General features: G+C 51.9%; 1 protein-coding gene across 2 annotated transcripts; it reads right to left on the reverse strand.

Annotated features, from left to right (window-relative positions):
- Nucleotides 1-728: 728 nt before the first annotated feature.
- On the reverse strand, nt 729-20,817 carry NEMF (nuclear export mediator factor). 2 transcript variants are annotated; one of them, XM_084207047.1, is made up of 33 exons: nt 20,655-20,817; nt 19,502-19,570; nt 19,079-19,181; nt 17,484-17,609; nt 16,631-16,779; nt 15,598-15,665; nt 13,929-14,015; nt 13,165-13,241; nt 12,677-12,747; nt 12,508-12,583; nt 11,181-11,243; nt 10,922-10,999; nt 10,414-10,577; nt 9,809-9,994; nt 9,457-9,520; nt 8,918-9,006; nt 8,212-8,315; nt 7,816-7,878; nt 7,582-7,694; nt 6,669-6,726; nt 6,280-6,338; nt 5,738-5,858; nt 5,035-5,365; nt 4,509-4,551; nt 4,376-4,425; nt 3,783-3,936; nt 3,430-3,507; nt 3,160-3,354; nt 2,508-2,540; nt 1,788-1,894; nt 1,671-1,714; nt 1,499-1,578; nt 729-965 (listed from the first exon to the last, which is right to left on the reverse strand). In XM_084207047.1, exons 1-33 carry the CDS (start codon nt 20,711-20,713, stop codon nt 888-890), a joined length of 3,240 nt encoding a protein of 1,079 aa, XP_084063173.1. In that variant the 5' UTR covers nt 20,714-20,817; the 3' UTR covers nt 729-887. The 2 variants fall into 2 exon arrangements, with proteins under 2 accessions (XP_084063173.1, XP_084063172.1); XM_084207046.1 differs by having other exon boundaries at nt 10,414-10,622.
- Between the last annotated feature and the right edge of the window lie 1,892 nt (nt 20,818-22,709).

Raw genomic sequence — 22,709 nt, forward strand, 5'->3', positions numbered from 1 at the left:
TCAGAGAAGCAGGATGTGGAAGTTAGGAGCAGGATCTGGAAGTTGTCCCGTTGTCGGTCGATAAACTGTCGTAAACCTTGAGATGTTAGAGCATCACTACTCTCTGCTTGGCTGTAGTTCGGTTTTGGTTTTTTGTTTTAATTTTTCTGTTGTGGAACTTCAATTGTGAACCTTAGGTAGCAGATATTCTGCCCTGCAAGTGTAACAGAGTGTTTGTGCCTGTGCCCAGCCCTGTGGAGCTCCCCTGCCCCTGCAGCAGCCCCAGGGATGTCCCTTGGCTGCAGGGACAGGGAGAGAGGACACGGGGGACAGGGCCAGGTCGTGCTGCTGTGGGGAAGGGGGGGGATCATGTTTTAAGCTGTCTTCAAAAACTAATTAAAAACCTTGACTTGTAGAACAATTCCTGTGCTGTAATTCCTGAGAGATCCCGGGGTTTTTTCCTGACTCCCAGCCCTGCTCTTCCTCCTCGCCATGGGGTTCTGGCACAGCTGGGCTGGGGGAAACTGGGCCTGCACCTTCCTCTTTCCACAGCCAGGGAATGTTTGGGGAGAAACAGGATTCCACCTTCCCCAAGGAAGCTTTCTCCACTGGCACTGCCCTCCTGGAGGCTCTGGAATTGAACACCCTGGAGTTTTCCTGTCCCAAACTCCAGAGCCTTTGCCCAGCAGTGGGGAACGAGCGCTTGAACAGAGAAGCAGCAGCAGGGGAGGACATTCCTTACCAAATGCCAGCAATTTAATTCCACATTTGTCTGCAATTTGTATCAGAGTCCAGCTAAACCACCAGGAATGCAGGCCCTGGGTGCAGGGATTCAGTCCTGGTGGTGGGTCTGTGTCCATCTGTCCCAGCCCCAGGTCCGGTGTGGGGCCAGAGCCCCCAGCATGGAGTCACTTCCTCTTCATGTTCTGGAGGTGAGGTGCAGACACTTTCACTTTCCCAGGAATATTTCTTGACAGATCTGTGTCCTAGGGAACACGGGAGAGGAGAAGGTGACCACAGCAGGAAAGCCTTGCTGGAGCACTGGGATGATCCTTTCCTTGGCCCTGGTGAGCACCAGGACCCCTCCAACCTCAACTCCCAGTGCAAGCTCCTGCCCCTGCTCCAGGAATTCCCACTCCCACACCCAAAGGCTTTCTTGGGAGATGCTGCTTTTGTCAGACAGTGACACAATGCAGAAACAGAAGGCCCAGTGCTCCCACTGAGGCTCAGTTCCTCACGGTCCTTCCCAGCCTGGGCAGCAGAGCTTTCCCAGAGGAGCTGGGGAGTGTCCAAGGCCAGGCTGGATGGGGCTTGGAGCAGCCTGGGATAGTGGGAAGTGTCCCTGCCCATGGATTTTTAAGATCCTTTCCACCCCAAACCATTGCAGGAGACTCTGACCTTCCCCTGGAGTACAAACTCCACTGCTAAAAAAACCCAGCAGCCCCCTCACTTGGGCAGCATTTCCTCCCAGAATGGCACTTGTGGACACTCTGCTGCTGCTCTGCAGAGCCAGCCTCACCTTCACGCTGCGGAACAGATCCTTCTCTCGGGCACTGGCTTCTTTGGACTGCATGAAATTGTGCAAGGCAATCTTGGCAGCTGCAAAACCCAGGGAAGAGTGAAACAGCCTGAAAACCACGCTGCCTTCAGCAGGCAGAGCACAGGAAGGGACTCAGGCTCTCACTCCATACCTTTGCCCTTCTTCTGGGTGCCCGGAGTGAGCTTGACTTTATACCTGCCCAAAGGAAAGGGTTCTGTCAGTAAAACAAACTCAGCACGTGCCCTCCCAGGAAGGTGCTGCCACTCACTTGTAGTTGGTCATGGCTGTGTAGGGAGCACAGATGGGGACAGCGAAGAGCAGGATGTCCTCGGGGTGGGGCTGCCCTGTCAGGGAGTCCAGCAGGGCCTCGCTCTCCTGGGACACAAAGAGCTGCACTGGGACCTTGCTCAGCCCTCCTTGGAGTCACGGGGCAGGAGGTGGGAACAGGCAGCCTTAGAGGGCCCTTCCCAGCCAAACCATTCCGTGGTTCCATGAGCATGAACTGGCATGGAATTCCCAAGCCAGGTTTGTGACTGATCCTGTTTCATCACTACAATCACATCCTTGGTTTTGGGCCAAGGGTCACCCAAAGATTCCCCCAGCAGACATCCTTATCCTGCTCCATTAAGGAATTTAAAGGAATTCACTTATTCCCAGCCCTGGGCAACACCCACAGCCTGTAATTGCACAGAAGTAATTACAGAAAAGTGTGAAGCAATTTGATAAATAAACTTCAAACTAAAGAACCTGCACTGCTCACTGTGTCATCCTCCAGCCCAGAGCCACCAAGGCAAAAACCAAGGACAAACATCCATGGAGCCAGCTCTGGGTTTATGGAGGGTGTGGAGATGAGCAGGGACGCATGGAGGTTAATTTTAAGGTTAAATTTTGAAATACAATTAAGGTGGGTTCAAACAGTCCCAGAGGGCTCCCCATGTCCCCAGAGGAGCACAGCCCCACCTCGGCCCTTACAGAACTGAGCATTTACCTCCAGTCCTGGCTGCTCCTGGTCCTGCTCCTCCTGCACACACAAACAGAGGACACATCAGACCTGCAGAAACCACAGAGCTGCTCCTGCCTCCCCTGTCCCCAAGAAATTCTTTAATCAGCAGCCCCAGAAAGCCCCATTGTCCCTGCAAAGAGAACTGAGCTCGTTTCACAACCAAGGTGAGAGCAGCACTTTGCTGTGGGTGGGAGGGTGGAGTGTTTCTTCCAACCTCTCATTTGCCTGGCACACGCCGAGCTGGGAGGAGGAGATGGGGCTCAGAGATAGCAAATCCCAACAGCAGGGCCGGGAGGTGGGGCACACCCGGCTGAGGGGGAGGTGCTGCGGGAACGGGAGCCTGGGGACTGCTCTGAGCCCCAGTTCTGGCTGTGCTGGGAACAGGATGAGCACAGGGATTGCTGCAGGGCTTTGGGCTGCTCTGGGAATCCAGTGGGCTCCCTGAGCCCTGGCAGCAGACACAGAGCTCTCCACAGTGCCCAAAATCCAAGGGGAGCTGCTCAGCCTCCTGGGTGGGAGAGCTACACAGAGCAAGGTCACACACATGGGCAGGTGAGGAGAGGAGAGAGCTGCTCACCTTCCCCTCCTGCTGCTCACCTTCTCACCCTGGTCCTCACCTTCCCCTCCCACTCCTCACCTTGTCCTCCTGCAGCTCATCCAGGGCTGGCTCCTGTGCCTCATGCAGCACAGTTCCTGCTGGGAGGGTCTCCTTGCCACCTCCTGCTGCACGACGCTGGGGTTTGGGTTTCTGCTGTTGCTTCTTTGCTGCCTCTTCTTTTGTCTTCCCCTTCTTCCCTTTTTTCCCTTTGTCCTCCCTGTTGGAGCCTGCAGACTGTGGTGACACAGGTGGTCAGGGCTGGTGACCAGAGCCACCACACCCCGGGGAAGGCACAGCTTCCCCCCTCACCCCCAGCAGCTTCATGATGAGCTCCCTGTCCTCCTCGTCCTGGTCCCTGTACTTCTCCTTCATCTTCTTCATTTTACTCTGCAGGAGGAAACACCAACAGCTTCAGAAATGACAACTTTTAGCAGAGGATTGCAATCACAGATGCTCTTTCCTTCCCAGGATCCCAAACTTTCAGAGCAGGTCACCAGTAAGCAAGGCACTGGTTCCAGTGAGCTCTGTGCTAACCCCCAGCACCATCACCTGAGACCCCTCAAAGCACCACCAAGGCAGCCATGGGCGTCTGGGACATCTGGGATTGCTGTCCCAGGTTCCATGCCAACAGCTCAGCCCAGGGTTCCCTGGTCCCTGCCCACCTTCTGGCCCCTCTTGATGGTCTGAGGAGCTGGAGCTGCCTTGGGGCAGTTGGGAGCAGCCACAGGTTGGGTCTCTGTCTCTGTCTCCTTCTGCTTCTCTTCAGACAGATCCGAGTTCTCAGAGTTGTTCTGCTGCTTCTTTTTCTTCATTTCTCTAAGGAGAACAATCACAACACCCTCATTTGTTGTGATGAGAGAAGCTGCTGCTCTCCTGACCCTGCTTCCCTGCCACAGGGACCCAGAGGAACACTGGAAACAGCCCCTCCTCAGAAAAACCTCTCCAGCCCCTCAGTAAAACTGTTCCCAGCCAGCATTGCCAAAGGCCAGGAGCAGCACCTCCCCCTGGAAATGCAGGATGGGCAACAGGCATGGACTGGAGTGGGTAGAGATGTGCCCAGGACATGGGGAGGGAATGGGGAAGAGGCATTTCCCCAGAGCAGCTGTGGCTGCCCCTGGATCCCTGGCAGTGCCCAAGGCCAGCCTGGGGCAGTGGGAGGTGTCCCTGCCATGGCAGGGGTGGAATTGGATGGGATTTAAGGTCCTTTCCAACCCAAACCATCCTGGGATTCCCTGGAACACCCACTGGCTCTCACCTCCTCTCCTTGGCAGAGAGATGCCTCCGGCCCTGGGCCCTGCTGTCACCCTGAGGAGGGAAAGGCAGTTTAGGGCAGATCCTGCCCAGCAGCTCCTGCTGCTCTGGGACACCCAGGGGAGCTGGGACCTTACCAAGCTGGGCTCCTCCTCTTTGGGGATGATTTTCTGCAGGGATCTGTGGAGAGATGGAAAAGGAGCTCATCAGCAGATGTAGGGCAGCTCACCATGGACACACCAACCACAGCCCAGACTTGAGCAGCCTGGTTCTAACTTTCAGCTTTCCAGAGCTTGGCAATGGCAGCTTTGCTGACTGGAAAAGGCAGGAACACTGGGATTCACTTTAGAAAACAGTCTTAGCCCTCTGCCAGCTCCTCTCATGCACACACAAGCAACAAACACAGCCTGGGCACCAAGGGAGATGCAGTGTGCAGCTCCCCATGAGCTCCACCCAATCCCTGCTCCTGGCACCCTCAGGAGTCCCAGGGACAATGGGGAGCTGAGCTCATCCCACAGCCTCAGCAGAGCAGAGGCAGCTCAGGGCTCAGTTTCTCAGCATTCCTAATGCTGAGCATGGAAGGAAGGGAAGGCAGCACATCCCAGCCTTGTGCTGGCAGTGCTTCAGGAGACCCTCAGGTGCCCCAGCTGCTGCTTCTCTCACCTCTGGGGCTGAAGGTGTGACAGGTCGATTGTGGTGTCTGGATAATTCACCTCTTCCTCCTGCACTTCGCTCTTGGGCTCTGGATGTTCCTCCTCAGAGTCTCCATCGTCCTCCTCGGAGTCAGCCTCTGGAGCAGGAGTGTTCCCTCCTCCCTGCTCAGCACTGGCCTCCTCTCGGCTGCTCTCAGCTGTGCCTTCCACCTCCTCTGGAGCTTCCTCAGCCTCTGGAGCTTCCTCAGCCTCTGGAGCTTCCACCTCCTCTGGAGCTTCCACCTCCTCTGGAGCAGCCTCAGCCTCGGCTTTCTCCTCCTCACTGCTGCTGTCTCCTCCATCTGGGGCACCCAGGGCAGGAAAACACAGGAACACCAAACTGATCCATCATCCCAGGATGGTTTGGGTTGGAAGGGACATTAAAGCCCATCCAGTGCCACCCACACCTTCCACTGTCCCAGGCTGCTCCAAGTCCCATCCAACCTGGCCTTGGACACTGCCAGGGATCCAGGGGCAGCCCCAGCTGTTCTGGGCACCCTGTGCCAGGGCCTGCCCACCCTGCCAGCCAGGAACTCCACCCCAATGTCCCAACCATCCCTGCCCTGTGTCAGTGTGAGACCATTCCCTGTGTCCTGTCAGTGATCCAAACTGGGATCCCCCAGAGCCTGAGGGATCCCCCAGCAGCCCCCACAGGACCCAGTGTCCCCCTGTACCTAAAAGCTCCACGTCCTCAGCCACCAGCTCACTGGCACTGCTGGAAACCGTGTCCAGCTCCTCATCCTGGACCTTGACCTTCCTCTCCTCCCGGTGCCTCCAGACACAGCTCTCATCCACCTGGAAACGAGGAGCCTCTGGGTCAGGCCTGGCAATGCTCACACCACACCTCACTCAGCTTCTTCTTCCCTTTTTAACACTTCCTGCCATCAAAAGGCAGGAGAATGAAACCAGACCCGAGTGTGCCAACCCCACGAATCAGGGTGACACACAGAAATGTTCAGACTCCAAACAGAGCTGGGAGAGCAGCCCTGGCAGAGGCAGGAAGGTCCAGAGTCTGTCTGGAATGCAGACAGAGCACACTGGGCTGAGATGGAAATGAAAGCAGAGTCATTATCAGCAAGAAGCTCTTTATGGGATTTTTCCCAGTGGGAAAAGAAGTAATTGGGAATACACTGATAAGCAAGATGCATAAAATAAACCTCCTGCAGCTCAAAGCAAATTACAAAAGCCAGCAGGAGCTGCATGGGAAAAGCTGTACCTTAAACAAGAAGCTGAAGCCCATCATCAGATAGGAAGGTGGAAGGAAATTCTTTTTCCCTGAAAAACAAAGGGAGAGTCTCATGAGGAGGTTTAGCAGCCATGCTGCAGGATGTACTTCCAAAATTCATTTTTATTAGAGGCTTTAGGCTACCAAAAAATTACACTGGGGCTTTTTTATCTCTGGGATGAGAACAGGAGAGCTCAAAAGCAGCTGAGTTAATGAACTTCTGCCCAGGGCTCAGCTCAAACTACTGCTGCAGCTGCCTGAGACTCAGACTAAGCCATTCCCAACAGATTTCTGGGAGAAGAGTGGGATCTGCTGCCACTGCAGGACAGCCCAGCACCTTTGGGAAAACATCCCACTCCCACCGCTCCCTTGTGCCTCACCTCGGATCATGAAGCTGCCAGTAGTGAGATATTCTCCTGTGGGGGCAGTTTTAGAAACCTACAAGAAAACCACAGGAAACTGTAAAAAATCTCTGTGACAGAAGGCCAGCATCAGGTGGCAACAGCACCAAGAGAAACACTGGCTCAACAGGAGCTGAACTCCTGGAACAGCTCTGCAGGGCCCCATATCCAAGGGGCTCTTCCTCTCCTTAGCAGGGAATTTTCCTAAGGGATATTTCAATCCAATCACACCCTACCAGTACTGAGTTCTGGAGTCCTGGATGAGTAACTCAGGAAATAAACCCAGGATCTACTCAGGAGCATTCAGGGAATAATGCTGCCTTGTGCAGGCTGCCCTGGAGCAGAGGCTGGGTGGAGTCACAGAATAAAGCAGGGATTTATCCAAAGGATCCTCCATGGACCCACCTGGGGCAGCACCAGAGCCCAGCCAGGGCTGCACCCAAGATGAACCAAAATGGCCCCAAAATGCCCGGCCGGGCACGGGGTCTCTCCCTGGGATCAGCTCTGCTCCATTTGCACCTTGCAGTTCATTGTCCCATCCCAGCTTTAGCCCCTGCAGTCCCACCCTGCTTGTTTTTCTCTCTCCAGCCCACGGGGTTTGTGCTCCTGGCCTGAGATTTGGCTCATTTGTCCTTGGTGCCCAGCTGGAGCAGGAATTGTTTTGTCTCCCTGCTCTGTGCACAGAGCTCTCCATCCCCTGACATGGAGCCCAGACCCACACACTAAAGCAGCACAGAATGTGAAAATAGAAAAGCTAAACCTGAGGTATCAACAAAACCACCACACCTTTGGTGTGATCTCCCCACCCTCACACAGAAGTCTGACCCACACCCATGGGCTGCTGCCTGGGGTCCCATCCCAGCCCCTGGGGAGCTGCAGGCTCTGTGCTCACCTGGCTGTGGGACACCCACCAGGCGCTGGTGACCACGCGCGCGTCCCAGGCTGCGCTGTAGCACAGGGCCATGGTCCCCGCCTCCGTCAGCGTCCGCGGCGGGATGGGCTCACCTGGAACACCCAGGAGCCATCAGATCCTGCCCTCAGCCAGCCTGGGAGCCTCCCAGCAAGGCCTGATTGCCATCCCAAGGGAAGGCACTGCCAGCTCCTGTCCCCAGGGTTCCACAGGTACCTGAGGGGTTCTTGATGACGCAGCTGGTGGCTCCGTGCAGATCCGCGTGCACGTAGATGTCCCCTGGGAAACAGGAGACTTCCCTCAGATCCACACATCCCTGGAGCCAGGGAATCTCTAATGTTAGATGGAAATGCCTGGTCTGGCTGCAAGGGGCAGGGTGGGGACACAGAAACCTTTTAGCCCATCCTTGTCCCAGGGAGAATCAGCTCCTCTGCTCCTGAGGGGAGCCCATCCAAGCTGCTCTCGCCCCGTGGGACCGGAGGAACTCCCACCACCAAAATTCCCTTTGATCCAAGCTCAAGGACAAAGCAGAGGGACCTTCCCCTGTCACTCCTGGACACTCACAGAAGAGGGAAAGAGGAAGAAGCCCCCACATGGCCTCCATGGGCTCACCTGCTTTGAGGTAGCGCTTCACGATCAGCTCGTTCTGCTGCTGATCCCTGCCAGCAATCACCAGGTAATTCTCAGAGCTGATGAACCACAGGAACTTCTCAAACCTGCCAAATTCCAGCAAACCCAGTGTGAGTAACACCTGGAACTAACAGGACATTGCACAGGTGGTTTTTGATACCAAACTCAAAATATCCATCTCAGCGCCTACAATTTATGAGACTGAAAATATTTTTATTTCCATCCACAGTCCTGGGACATAAAAACAAGGCATGGGACAACTACAGCATCACTGGCAGGGAGATTTGGAGATGGAACAAGAAGCACAGTTCTCCTGTCTACTTTTATTTTAATAATTAAAGGCTTTGAGGTTTTGTTTCGTTTGTTTGCTGCTTTTTAAAGCACAGAAGCTCAGAATGGTTTGGGTTGGAAGGGACATTAAAGATGATCCCGTCCCCCTGGACCACACCTTCCACTGTCCCAGGGTGCTCCAAGCCCCATCCAGCCTGGCCTTGGACACTTCCAAGGAGGTGGCAGCCACAGCTGCTCTGGGCTGCTGTCCCTGGGACCCATTCAGGGATCCTGTGACTCTTTAAGGAGACCCCATGCAAAGTGCAGTGCTCAGAAATCCCAAAGAGCTCCACCCCTAAGCCAGGGAAGATCCATCCTGACACAGGACACGGGAGAAGGATGATGGAGCTGTACTTGCCAATAGACCTTTCTGGCCTTCTGGATGGTGGTGACAGTCTGAACTTCCCTCAGGGTTTGCTTTGTCTTCTTCTCAGCTGATTTAAAAGCCTGTTTGGACAGAAAGCACTGTCACCATCCAGCAGGAATCTCAGAATTCCTCACTGAACACTGGGACAGTTGGGAGGAAATGGCTCTGGACTTGATCACAGTGCAGGCTCCACCCAGCCCTGCTCTCAAAACTCCACCCTGGAGAGCTGCTCCCTGACATGATCAGCTCTTGGACTGGAAGGATTTCCACTGATTTTCCACTCTAAGCCCTGGTCTGTCAGTGCCTCCACCTGCTCTGAGTATTCCCAATGCTACTGGTGGAAAAGGAGGATCCATCAGGGATCTGCACTCCTCCATGAGCTCCAAATGGCAGGAATAAAACAACTCTGGGTGATTGTTTTTCCCTTCCATGTTTTGTTAGGGCTGCTCAGAACAGGTGAGGATTTCCCACTGAGGAATGGGAGGGATTCTCCTTTTAAATATCTTCTAAAATCCAAGGGAAAAAAATACCTTTTCTGCAGCTTCCACTGTCTTCTGAGTTTTCTTGGCTGCGTGTCGTTTGTGATCATAGTACCTGTGAAACACAAGTGTGTGTCCTGAAATCCCAGCAGATCCACTCCTTCAAACTCACCCCACTCCTCCCAGGCCTCTGCCTTTTGTTCCATGGGCAAGACTGGAAAATCAGTGTGAGCCACAGAGCAGCTGCTCTGCACCAGGGAATTCCCATCCCAGAGCTCAGGATAAGCTGCTATTTCAATTTTTAACTCTTATTTTTAACAAGACATCCCAAAATCCTTCCTCCTGCACACCCAGAAAAATTGATCCTACAAAAACACACTAAATATTTACTGAAAAATCTTACTTTTTGGCATTGGCATAGGCAGACAAATTGAGATCAACATCAATCAATAAGGGTTTGTTTTTCTGAGGTTTCTTCAACTGTTTGGTTTTATTCTTTTTCTTTTTTCCCTTTGGTTCCTCTGTTTCTTCCTTCTCTACTTCAGCATCATCCTCTTCCTCCTCCTCTTCAGATAACACATAGGGGTTCCTAAAAACACATGAGATCACAGGATTAATATAAGAGAACTGGTTAATTTTTAATCCTTGATGCAATGTGCTCTTAATTTAATTCTCTCAGAAGTTTAGAAATAGCCCAAGGAGCCTCCAAACCCTTCCTGCTGTGCAGACACAGGAAGCTTCGTGTGCCAGCCCTTTTTTGTTCTGGAGTCAGCCAAATTTGGGGGGAAAAAGAAAACAAAAGCAGAAGATAAAGAGCCCAATTTTTCTAATCCAAGGAACTGACTAAAAACAAGTTTATTCTATGAACTGCCACCTCTGAAAGCGAGGTAACCAAAAATTCACGGATTAACTTTGCCACATCCCAGCTTTTAGACCACAAATTCTGGGTACAGAAAAGCCATTTTGGGGTATTTTTACATCTCTGAGCTCCTGCTGCAGTGCACTCACCTCAGCAGCATGGTGATGTGGTTTGTCTGCAGCTTTAACTCCTTGATTGCCGTGGCCACGGGGTCCCCCTGGGCCTGGGCCTCCTTGACGATGGCGCCGATCTCGGTCCAGTCGATCTGGTTGGCCAGGGCGCTGCGCACCACCTGGATGGCCCTGTCCACCACCTCCAGGTTCATCTCAATCAGCTCCCCCTTCAGCTTATCAGCTTCCTTAGGGAAAGGAGCAGCTTGGAGCACTGCAGCCAAACACGTGCTCAGCAGGGGGTGTCAGCAAAAGGGAAGCAGTGGTGAAGAAATGCAAGGATGGATGGAAGTGGTGGCACGGGAGAAGATCCAACTGCAGTGCTGCCAACCCCTGGGGGTGTCCCAGGCCAGGCTGGAGCTCCCTGGGACGGTGGGAGGTGTCCCTGCCCCTAGAGCTGGGTGGGATTGAAGTTCCCTCCCAACCAAACCATCCCCTGCTGCTGTGATTATGCATGTTTTTAATTGAAACCCAAAATCTGTCTTACCTGAGCCTGCTGGAGAGCTTCCAGTCTGTGCTCATGGTCCCTACGGACATTTTCAAGTTTCTTCAATGCTTGTTTTTCCTTTTAAATACAAAATGGAAAAAAAGAAGAATTTTTTATATTAAAATATATTTATATATAATCTTGCAGTGATTACCTGATGCCACTACCAAATGGCATCAGGTAATCACTGCAAGAAGCAAGAGAAGCCTCAGGAGATGTGGGAGCCATCCCAGCTGCCCAGGCCTGGATCAGGACTCACCTGCTGCAAGGCCTTCAGGTCAATCTTCTGCCCCTCCAGCTTGGAGTAGAACTCATCTGTTGCCTGCAGGAGAGAGTCAGGCTGGAGAATCCCCAGGCTGGCCTGACTCAGGGCAGGCACAGGAGGGGCCCTGCAGAGAAGGGGCTGCAAAGCACTAAAAGATGTGCCAGAGGCTGAGACAACCTCCAGGAGCCTTCCCCATTTCCCTTCCCATGGGATGAGTCCAGCAGGACACTCAGGGCTGAGTCTCACTGCAAACACAGAAGGAAAACAGTGGCCAAGCAATGGCTCACCTTCTTTGCTAAGAAAGGATGGAAAAGCTGCTTTGGTTCAGATGAAATGGCTGCAAAGCCAGACCTGTCTGCCCTGAATCCCTGCTGCTCCACCGGTCAGGTAAACAAGCACAAAGAGCCAGAGTGCCTGAGAACTGCTCCTGGTGCTCCAGCTGTGCTTAGAGCACAGGGTGAGGAAGGTTTGGGGCTGTTTAGATCATCAGAGGGACTGGGGACAAGGGATGGAGGGACAGGAGCCAGGGAATGGCTGCCAGTGCCAGAGGGCAGGGATGGATGGGGGATTGGGAACTGGGAATTCCTGGCTGGGCTGGGATTGCCAGAGCAGCTGTGGCTGCCCCTGGATCCCTGGCAGTGCCCAAGGCCAGGCTGGACACTGGGACACCCTGGGACAGTGGGAGGTGTCCCTGCCATGGACACTGGGACACCCTGGGACAGTGGGAGGTGTCCCTGCCATGGCAGGGGGGACACTGGGTGGGTTCTGAGTCCCTTCCAGCCCAAACCATTCTGGGGTTCTGTGATCACTGAAGGAGATGACAGAAATTGAGGCAGGAAGCAGGGCAGGAGCATGGAGTGGGAATTCTGGAGATCGAGGTCAAGAACAAGAAGCAATTAGTGACTCCAGATGTTAATGAGCTGAGGAGCAGAAAGGACAATGCCCGAGGAAACACCAAATAAGAGGCTGAGGCTTTCAGAGCAGGAACAGGAGAAGTGTAAATGTGATGTCTGCCACAACTGTTAACTCCAGAGACAACTCAGATTCCAGCTCTCCGGAATAAAACATTTGGGATTCTCTGACTGAAGCTTCCACCTCCCTCACTGCAGGATCTGAGCTCAGGAGCCAGCACTGCCCAGCTGCAGCCCAAAGGCCCTGCTGGGGGTGGCTTTTTCTCATCAAACACTCATCCATAAAATGAATCATCCCTTCCAAGGTCTCTGCTTTCATTAACAACCCCTGCACTATGTTTTAATTAATTACTCTTTTTAGCAGCAGTCAATTCAAGCACTTAAGTACAGCATCAGCAAAAGCACTGTACCTTATTGAATGAGTCAAATTCCAAGTAGGGACATTTTGAATGTTGAGAAAACAAGAAAGGATGAAATTCCTCATATCTGTAAAACACACATTTGATATTATCACCTGAAAACTAATTTCTGTTATGCAGACTAGTAGAAAGAAAGGGAAGAAATACTTCAAATATTTACGTGTAGATATCTTCTGCTGGTTTATCTGGTTCCAGGCTGGGCTTTTTCTCCCTTTTCTGGATAACATAACCCTGAAAGAAAACAAAAATATCATTTGTCTGTGGAAAAGTTTAAGTATCAATAAATAATTCCAGCAGGGAACCTTGTGCCTGACCCACTGCCTTATCTTGACTCCAATTTCTTCTGGAAAAAGAAGTGAACTTCTTCCAGCCCTCAGGACCATCCCATAAATGCAGAGTTTCTGTGCAGGATTTATTACAGAACCCACTAAAACCCAAGTGCAAATCTCCCAGGATTCACACATCTTGCCTGTGCATTATTTAATTGCTGCCCAGCCCATGGAAAGAACTTGTATTCCACATCAGCACCTGACACCCAGGAATAAAACCCAGAGCTGGGAACAGCAGGAATTGGGAATTCCTGAGCAATTCCTGCTTGCCAGTTTAACTCTGCAATTCCAAACCACTGATAACTCACCCCAGACCCACCTTTCCACTGAAGTTGTCAGTGAGGGCCATGTATTCTTCTGCTTTCTCTAGAGCTGAAAGAACCTTTTCAAGGTTTTCTGAAGAGAAAACAGCAGAAATATTTCATCCCTGTAATTACTGCTCATTTTCAACAGGACTTTAAGTTTACAACTGGGAAATTTTTCATATAAAAATTTATTTAGATGCTTTTAGCACATAATTATTCAAGTTTCAGGAGGAAAAAAAGACCCCACAAATACCAACATTTTATGAAATTAAAGCTGCAGAGGTAAAGCATAAACCAGAAGCTGTGAGAAGTTATTTTTTGACTGCACCATAATGCAGTAGGAAGGAAAAAATCCTCTGGATTTATGGCAAATATAAAACACACAAGGAAAATAAGACTGCAAGAAAATATTTTTTGATTTTCTACCCAAATCTTTAATTTCCCAATAAATGTAAAACTGCTGTTTTACCAAATCCCCAATGTTTGCTACAAATAAAGACTTGGATGTTAATTCTTCTTGTCAAACAACCAGAACTCACCTTATGGTGAGGTGGTGTCAGTATAAAATTTTTTAGACTACAGGAACAATCTGACATTTTCTCTCCAATTTATGCACAAATCAAGAGTTTTAATGCAAACAAGGATGGTCCCCAAGCTAAAACATTAAAAAATAAAACTACATGGTCAGAACCACAGGTTCACTCATCTCTTTGGGAAAAAAACACTACAGAGACATAAAAATCCCCATGTTTGTGGCCCAGCCTTTAAAATATTACACCTTTTTTTTCCAGATGTTGATCTATTTTGACAGCTCCAGAAAATCCAGCTTCTATAAGGCAGTGCTCAATGAGAGTGGCCCCATAAGCTGTTCAAAAAAAAAAAAGAAATAATGAAGGATCATCTGTAGAAAATATTCACAATTTGCATTAAAGAAAACCACAACAAAACTGGACATAACAATGTGAGAAGAGTGAGAAGAGCCAAAAATCAGGGAAGGGGAAGGAGGGATGGGTGGGTAAGGAGGAGGGAGTGAGAAACAGCCAAAATTGCCACAAAGAGGAAAATGCTGGGGATTTTAGAGAGGAGCAGCTGTGCCTGGTAACTGGATCAGCAACACCACGTGAGGCCAAGGTTTCCTACATGACAGGAAAAGAAACACCAAATTCCAGCATGGATACAGCACAGCTGGGATCAGTGGGGGACAGCAATTAGCAATTATACATCATCATCATCATCATCATCATCATCATCATTATTATGCAATTATTTAAGAGAGCAGGGTAGAGAAAGAGAGAGAAAAGGGTGGTGAAAAAGAGAATCAAGAGATGGGAAAGTCACGCTCAGGTGTGATTTGAGCTGCTCAGGAAATTCTCTGCTTGAGCAGCATTGGCAGGTCAGGAGGAAAACCAATTTTGTTCTGATGACCTCAAACAAGACAAATTTGGTTCTGTGCTCAGGAAAACTTGACTTTACACTTACAGCTCCTGTCTGGTACCAGGATGGTGCAAAATGTCCCAAGGCAGAGCTCCAGCAGAGCCGCTGCCAGGGCTCATCACTGCTGCACCACGGGCAGGTGCCTCAGAATCACTAAATCCCTGTTCCCAAGGCAGCCTGGGGGGGTGGAAGGTGTCCCTGCCCAAGGCAGGGGGTGGAATGAGATGAGATTTAAGGTTCCAAACCCCAATCAAACCACGCTGGGGTTCTGTGATAAGTTATTGTCCCAGATTGCCAGGCAAGATGTATTCCATTTGCCATCTGTATGGCAGTTGTCTTCTGTCCATTGGGCAGTTTTTCCTTATCTCTTCCACACCCACTCCTCCCTTGGGCAGACACCTGCTGATAAGAGGCCATGGAATGTCCCTGCATGGCTGATAAGAGCTGCAGCATCCCATGGGAGATGTGAGCCCAGAGGGAGGAGCCAAGCATTCCTACCCGGATAGAATCTGGAGATTCTGGAACACCAGCACGGCTTCTCCACTGCATTCCCAGAGGAGCAGCAGCTGCCTCTGCCCCTGGATCTCCAGAGGATTCTGCCCCCTTCTCCAGGATCCCTGCTCCAGCAGAACCACCCCTGGCCCTGCAGGAGGGCTGAGCCACAATTCCAATGGCCCTGCTGCAGCACCCTGACCCACAGGGTGTCAGGCTGTGCTCTGGCTCTGGCACTGTTGGTTTGGTTTGCTGCATTGTTTATTTTATCCTTTTATTTTCTTCCCTAATAAAGAACTGTTATTCCTGCTCCCATATTTTTTGCCTGAGAGCCACTAAATTTAAAATTTATAACAACTGGGGGGGTGGGTGGGTTTACATTCTCCATTTCAGAGGAGGCTCCTGCCTTCCTTAGCAGACTCCTGGCTTTCCAAACCAAGGCAGTTATTCCAATTTTCCAGCATGACAGAGCACACACTGAGTGACCTCATTCCATCTCCTGACAAAGGCCAATCACTTACGAAGGAGTGGGTTGAGAACCCTCTTCAGCTGCTCCCCTTTGGGTGCATTTGATATGATTTCAGTTAACCTGCAGGAAGGAGAAAATAAAAAGTCGCAATTCCAAAGAATAATGTGTTTTAAAACAACATTGCATTGTTTAGAAGCTACAAAATGTTTCCAGCCTTAAAAAATGAAACTAAAAATGGCCTGGAATAAACTACCCAAAGATTTTCACAGCTCTGAAAAATTTGGGTTTGTCCCAGTAAATACACCATTTATGAGCTCTGAAATTCATGATGATTTCTGAAGGAGTTTTCAATGAGTTAGAGATGGGACCTCTGAGTTTTTTAGATAATGTTTATTTTCTTATCTTCTATGTAAACAGGAAGGGAGAGTTGGGCTCACACCTTCACTGCATGGTTCAGAAGGTCCCAAGACCCCTTCTAAGGATTTATTGGCCAATAAAACACTGCCAACAAGGATATTCATGTTTTTAATCCTTAAATATTTCATCTTATGGACCCATGCTACAGTGTGAGCTTTCTTAGCCTATGATGTTATGACACACAAACCCACAGTGCTGCCTTCTAAATTCCTTGTTTGCCTCTGGAACTTCTGTATCTTAAACTCTAAACTTTCTTCTTAATGTGTCTCTCTTTAGACTACAAATCCACATTCTCACTTATAACACCCCAGTTTGGGAGCCTTTTCCAGGGTCTCAGATCAAATCCTGGGTTTAATTCTAAGCTTTGGTTTTTACAGGCCCAAAGTTCTGAGAGTTCCCTGCATTCAGATTCCAACAGAAATTAGAATTACCTGGCCAAGGTGGGCAGGGACACAGCAGCTTTGGCACTGGCCACAATGAATACATCATTGATGAGTTGTGAAATTAGAATTACCTGGCCAAGGTGGGCAGGGGCACAGCAGCTTTGGCACTGGCCACAATAAATACATCATTTATGAGTTGTGAAATTAGAATTACCTGGCCAAGGTGGGCAGGGGCACGGCAGCTTTGGCACTGGCACCAAATATGAGCTCTGGAATTGAGGTTACCTGTCCAAGGTGGGCAGGGGCACGGCAGCTTTGGCGCTCTCCACCGGGTAGCGCTCCCTCACGGCGAACCGGACGTCGTCGGCGCCGTCGGTGCGGAACCTCAGGATGTTGAGGATCAGGTACTCGTGGTCGGTGAGGACGATGTTGCCCTGCGAGCACAGGGAGCCTGAGCCAGGCCAGCGCCGTGTCCCTGCCCCGGGGGACACTGGCAGCCTGTCAGAACCTGGGAAATTCCTCCGGCTGCCCTGGAGGACTCCAGACCCTGCCAGGGGGTTCAGAGACCTTGGCACAGGGCCCAAGATACCTGTGCCGTTGATTGTGACCCATGGGAAAAATTACCAGCCTTATATGAGGATTTACAAGCCACAAAAGTTTAAGTAGAATGATAGTTAAGTTTGTCACAGGGTGAAAAGTAGAATTTTGGGGTTTTTAGAATGGAGGCTCGGGGTCCCAAGATGGAGGAATTTGGGCATGCCTTGTCCTTCTTTCTCCTTCTTCCTAGCCTCCATCTTCTGGGTGATGGTGGCACTTTTGGATTGGTTCAGGGTAGAGACAGACTGCCTAACGTAGGTGATAGGTATTGGGAAATTATTGTAAATAAAGTACATGTAGTTTTTAGTATAAAAAGTAGTAGTTTTAGTATAAAAAGTAGTAGATTTTAGTAGTTTTTAGTATAAAAAGAGAACACCGCCCTGAGAGCGGTCAGTGTGCCACTGACCTGCCGAACGGACCTCAGCAGGCCAGGGAAAGAATGTTATAAACAATAGCAAATAAACCTGACTCCTCCTTTGGTCTCTGGGCAGGGAAAAGAGACAGTGTGAGCCCCGAGAGCCCCGAGAGCAGGCAGGCTCACCCTGTCATAGAGCTCCAGGATCAGGTGGTAGGCGGCCTGCTCGCTGCCGAACTGCAGGTCCACGATGCGGTCCACGCCCAGCTGCCGCACGCTCACCAGGCGCCGCGTCCTCAGATGCTTCCGGCACTGCAGGGGAGGCCCCAGGTCGGAGCTGTTACGTTTTTCAAATCAGGGCAGCCTCAGGGGGTAACTCTAAAGCTCAGCTGCTGTTCCCTCCTGTTTTATGCAGATAAAATAATTCCTCTCTAGGCCGGAAATTTAAGGATGCCTCACTGGCTCAGGGTCCAAAAAATGTAACCAACAGTGAATGAATCATAATAATCAGTGAATTATTTTGTTGTTTAATATTGTTCATTTTTTTGGGTTTTGTGCTGGTGAATGCTTTGCCTGAGAAATAAACAGTTTTTCCACTTTTCTCCAAGGAAGTATTTTTCCTGAGCGAGCTGGGGGAGGAGCCAACTGAATCTGCTTTCTAGAGAAACCCCTTCAGAGGTTCTCTCCCTCTCCTGGCCCTAAACCAGGACAGGGGAAAAACTTGGAGTAAGTGACTTCATTCCCTGAAGTTCTAATTGGACAATTAACCTCTGTTATGCAAATGGCCCAAACTTTCACCTGTCTGAAAAACTCCTGATTGTTGTCCCACCTGGATGTGGCCTCTGCAAGACTCCTGCATGCCCAGGGAGTGCCCTTTGAAGGCCTTTCAATAAACACCCACCTTCATCCTTGAACTCTGTCTGGCCTCTGTTCTAAGCAGCCTCTCCAGGCATCAGAGGGGTGGGAAAAATGTCTGGGAAACATCTGAAAACACTTGGGAATGGCTTGGCTAGAGAGCCCTCCTGTGGCACCAACCACCTCCCATATAACTCAAATATCACAAGAGTAAAAATGCTGGTGCTCACCAAAGTAACACCTTCATTTTTATTATTATAAATATAATTGAGCCCAATTGTTAATATTAAGACATTTTTTTTCATGTTGTTTGTTTAGCTCAAGGAAGCAGCTGCTTCAAATTCTAAGAGTTGATTTGTAAAGAGAATTGGGATTAACCCTGCATCCATCTCTGCTGTGGAGAGCCACCCTGGAGGATCTCTGCTGAGTCACTTCTGGCTGCACCCAGAGGTTAAACAGATCCATGGGAGTCATCCCAGGCTGCATCCCCATGGATCTACCCATGGATCCACCTGCAGGAGCCCAGCCTAAGAGCCTGGAGCAAGGCCTGAAGCCCCAGAGCTCAGCAGACTGAACAGAGGACTCTGGAGCACAGCATGCTGCATCCAGCAACCAAAAATTCACACAATCCAACTGGAACAACAAGGATTTTACTGGAGCAACATTCCAGAAGGAATTTATAAGTAAAGTTTATAAAAAAACTACAAATAAAGTTTATAAAAAGTTTTTATCATTTTAAATATTGCTCTTTCAGACAACATCAGTGACCCCAAGCCCACGTTTGCTCTTCCCTTGTCCTCAGCCCCCTGCAGGACCAGGATTCACTGGGATACCCCTTCCCTATTTTCCTGCCTCCAAGGACAGAAGGTAACCACTCCTTCCTGATGGGCAGACACTTTCTAAAGCACAGGCCCTGCAGAGCTCACCTTCATGGCAAAGCTGGATGGCATCATGTTCTTTGGCCACTCAAACTCCGTCAGGTGGATGCGGATCCCCGACTCCAGCAGCAGCGTGGCCTTGCACTCCGGCCTGGGGGCAGAACAGAGCAGCTGCACCCCAAAATCCCCACCTGCACCCCAAAATCCCCAGCATCCCCTCCAAATGAGGACATTCTGGGATCCCACCTGGCACAGGAGCAGCCACCCCAGCACCCACCCATCTGCACAGGGTTTTCTGCAGCGTTTCCCATTTCCTAAGATCTTTTTTGGGTAAAAATTACTGCATTTTACCAAAAAAACAGCAGAATTTCACTGGAAACAAGTCAGGAATTACTGCAGACAATTTAAAAAATCTGGTTTTCACACAGCATTTCTAAAGAATTTGTAAGTACAGATACTTAAAGCTCTTACTTTTGCAGGCGAATGAGATAGGTCTTGTTATCCACATCATAAACATTGTTCACTCTCATTCCCAACAAGCTGCCAAAAGGAAAACAAGGAATGCTTTGGAGAATCCAAAACACAAGGGAAAAATCCCAGTGGCAATTAAAGTACAGAGAAGGGCAAGTTATGATAAATTACCGAGTTATGATAAATTACTACGTTAGGATAAATTACCAAGGAGGAACCAAAAGGGCAGCAAAGGAAGATTAATGGAATGAACTGGAAGCAACAACCATGGAGAGATGGAGAAACTGCTCTTAAGACACAGCAATTAAGAAAGGGGGAAAATTAGATGAAGAAATTTATATGAATGAAGAAAATGGAGAAAGCTGCCAGTTCCTGCCCGTGCTCCTCTTTGTGGCAGGGATGTAAAATGAACTGGTGATACTGGAGCTCCTGGCCAGCACAGGGCACCAGTAATCCCAGTATGGGCACTGAACTGGTTTTGGGGTGTCAGTCACTCCCTTCAGAGTGGGGCTGGACACCAGAAATGTGTCAGAGCTCCACAGGGACGTGAGGAGTTTTCCAGCTGGGAAACTGGGGCTGCTCACCTGGAGAGGAGAAAGCTCCAGGCATAGCTCAGAGCCCCTGGCAGGGCCTGAAGGGGCTCCAGGAGAGCTGGAGAGGGACTGGGGACAAGGACAGAGGAACAGGAGCCATGGAATGGCTTCATCTGGGTTAGATGGGACATTGGGAAGGAATTCCTGGCTGGGCTGGAATTGCCAGAGCAGCTGTGGCTGCCCCTGGATCCCTGGCAGTGCCCAAGGCCAGGTTGGCCCAGGGCTTGGAGCAGCCTGCCCATGGCAGGGGTGGAAGGGGATGGCAGCGGGACTGAGGGGGTTCTGCAGAGCCCGGGCAGGGCAGTGCTGAGGGGCAGAGCTGTGACAGCGGGACACCATGGAGCAGCAGAGCCCCCACAGCCCCGAGACTCCGGCGGGGCGGGGACGCCGGGCCGGGACCAGGACCAGGACCAGGGCCAGAGGGAGGAGAGGGGACAGAACCAAAACCAGAACCATGGCCAGGGCCAGGACCAGGACCGGGACCCGGACCCGGGGCAGGACCAGGTCCCACCGGACCGGGCCCCGCTCCCCGGAGCCTCACGGGCGGGGAGTGCCGGTACCTCTGCCGCAGCTCGGCGAGCACCGCGCGGATGTCGACGGTGCTGAAGCGGGACTTCATGGCGCCGGCGCCGCCCGCCGAGACCCACGAGGATCCCGGCCCGCGGCCCCTCCGTAATCCCGGCTCCCACCCCTCACGACTCCCGGCCCCTCACGGCTCCGGGCGCTCCGCGGCCGCACCGCGCCTGCGCCCACGGCCGCTACGGGTCGCGCCCGGCGCCAATCCCCGGCGCTCCGCGGCCGCGCATCCGCCGAACCAAGCGGGGGCGGTGCCGCGCGCGGCCAGCAGGAGGCGCTGTGAGCGAGGGGGCGCTGAGGGGGCGGGCGGCGAGCGGGGCCCGGCGGTGACCGAAAAGGGTCCGGGAGTGACAGAGAAGGGTCCGGCAATGACAAAAAAGACTCCGGGAGTGACAAAAAAGGGTCCGTGTGTGAGCAAGGGGCCCTGGGGGAGGGCGGCGAAAGGGGGACAGAAAGGGGCGCGAGAGGGTCCCGTGTGCGGCAAAGGGATGCGGGGTGAGGGGGGCAGGAAAGGGCCCCGCGTCTCTCTGTGCTGAGCAGGGCAAAGGAGCCCTCGGGCGTCCGTGTCGGGCAGCAAAGGGATCCGCGGGACAGCTTTCACGAGTGTTTGTCCACATTTCTGATTTCAGGGCGGATTTGGCTTCAAAATTTACTTGGAGCTGTGAATCGTGTAGTTGAGCGTAGTTGAGCGGCGCGGGGTTGCTGCGGTGTGTTGTCCAGTAGGAGGCGGTGTTTGCGAGTGTGTGTTTTGGGGCAAAAAGGGCTTTTCGGGGGGTTTTGGGGTGTGTTGGTGGTCCTGTGGGGCAAAAGGGGAGCCCGCGTGTCTCTGTATTGCCCAGGCTACGCTGGCGTGGCTATTCACAGGCGCGATCCCGCTACTGACCGCCACGGGAGCTTTGACCTGCTCCGTCTCCGACCTGGGCCGGTTCACCCCTCCTTAGTCAACCTGGTGTCCCGCAGCTCCCCGCGGGTCACCATATTGATGGCGGCCTTAGCTTGGACGCCCGCTCGGCACAGCGCACGGCAGCCCAGAACTCCTGGGCTCAAGCGATCCGTCGGGCTCAGCCTCCCCGGCAGCTGGGATTACAGGCACGCGCCACCGCGCCCGGCGCTCGCAGCCCGCTCCGACAGCGGTACGGTTTGTGCGGAGCCGCCCCCGACCCGCCTCCTGTTCCTCCTTCTGCTCCTGCTGCCCGCTCCGACAGCGGTACGGTTTGTGCGGAGCCGCCCCCGACCCGCCTCCTGCTCCTCCTTCTGCTCCTGCTGCCCGCTCCGACAGCGGTACGGTTTGTGCGGAGCCGCCCCCGACCCGCCCCTGACCCGCCTCCCGCTCCTCCTCCTGCTCCTGCTGCTGCTGCCCCGCCCCGACCCTCCTGATCCTCCTCCTCCTGCTGCCCTCGCTCCTCCCTCCTGTTTGTCCTGCTCCTCCTCCTTCTCCTCCTCTTCCACCTTCTTCGCCTTCTCGTCCTCCTCTTTCTCCTTCTTATTTCCCTTCTCCATTTCCTTCTCCTCCTTCTCTTCTTCCTCCTCCTTCTTCCCCTTCCTTTCCTTTATCCTTTTCCCCCTTCTCCTCCTTTCCCCTTTGCCCTTTTCTTTTCCCCTTCCCATTCCTCCTTCTTTTCCCCCCCTTCTCCCTTTCTCTTCCTCCTTTTCTTTTTCATTTCCCTTCCCATTCCCTTTCTTCCCCCTTCTTTTCCTTATCCCTTCCCGTTCTCCTTCCTCCTTCCCTTTTCTCCTTCCCCTTTCCCCTTTGTCGCTTTCACCTTCTTTCCCATTTTTTTCCTTACCCCTTCCCCTTCTTCTTCCCTTCCTTACCCCTTCTCCTTCCCCGTTCTCTTTCCTCTTTCCCCTTCTCCTTTCCCTTCTCCCTCTCTTCCTGTTTCTCCTTTCCCTCCATCCCCAGCACACACCTCAGTTTTCCCTGCTGAGGAAACAGCCAGGCCACGGACAGAGCCCCCCACCCCATCCTTAGCACAAACTTCACTTCTTACACAGTTTGGGCGTTGTTCCCAGAGATTCACGGTGGGATTTAGGATCAG

The sequence above is a fragment of the Fringilla coelebs genome (genome assembly GCF_963513975.1).
Source record: "Fringilla coelebs genome assembly, chromosome: 6".
NCBI classification, from domain to species: Eukaryota; Metazoa; Chordata; class Aves; order Passeriformes; family Fringillidae; genus Fringilla; species Fringilla coelebs.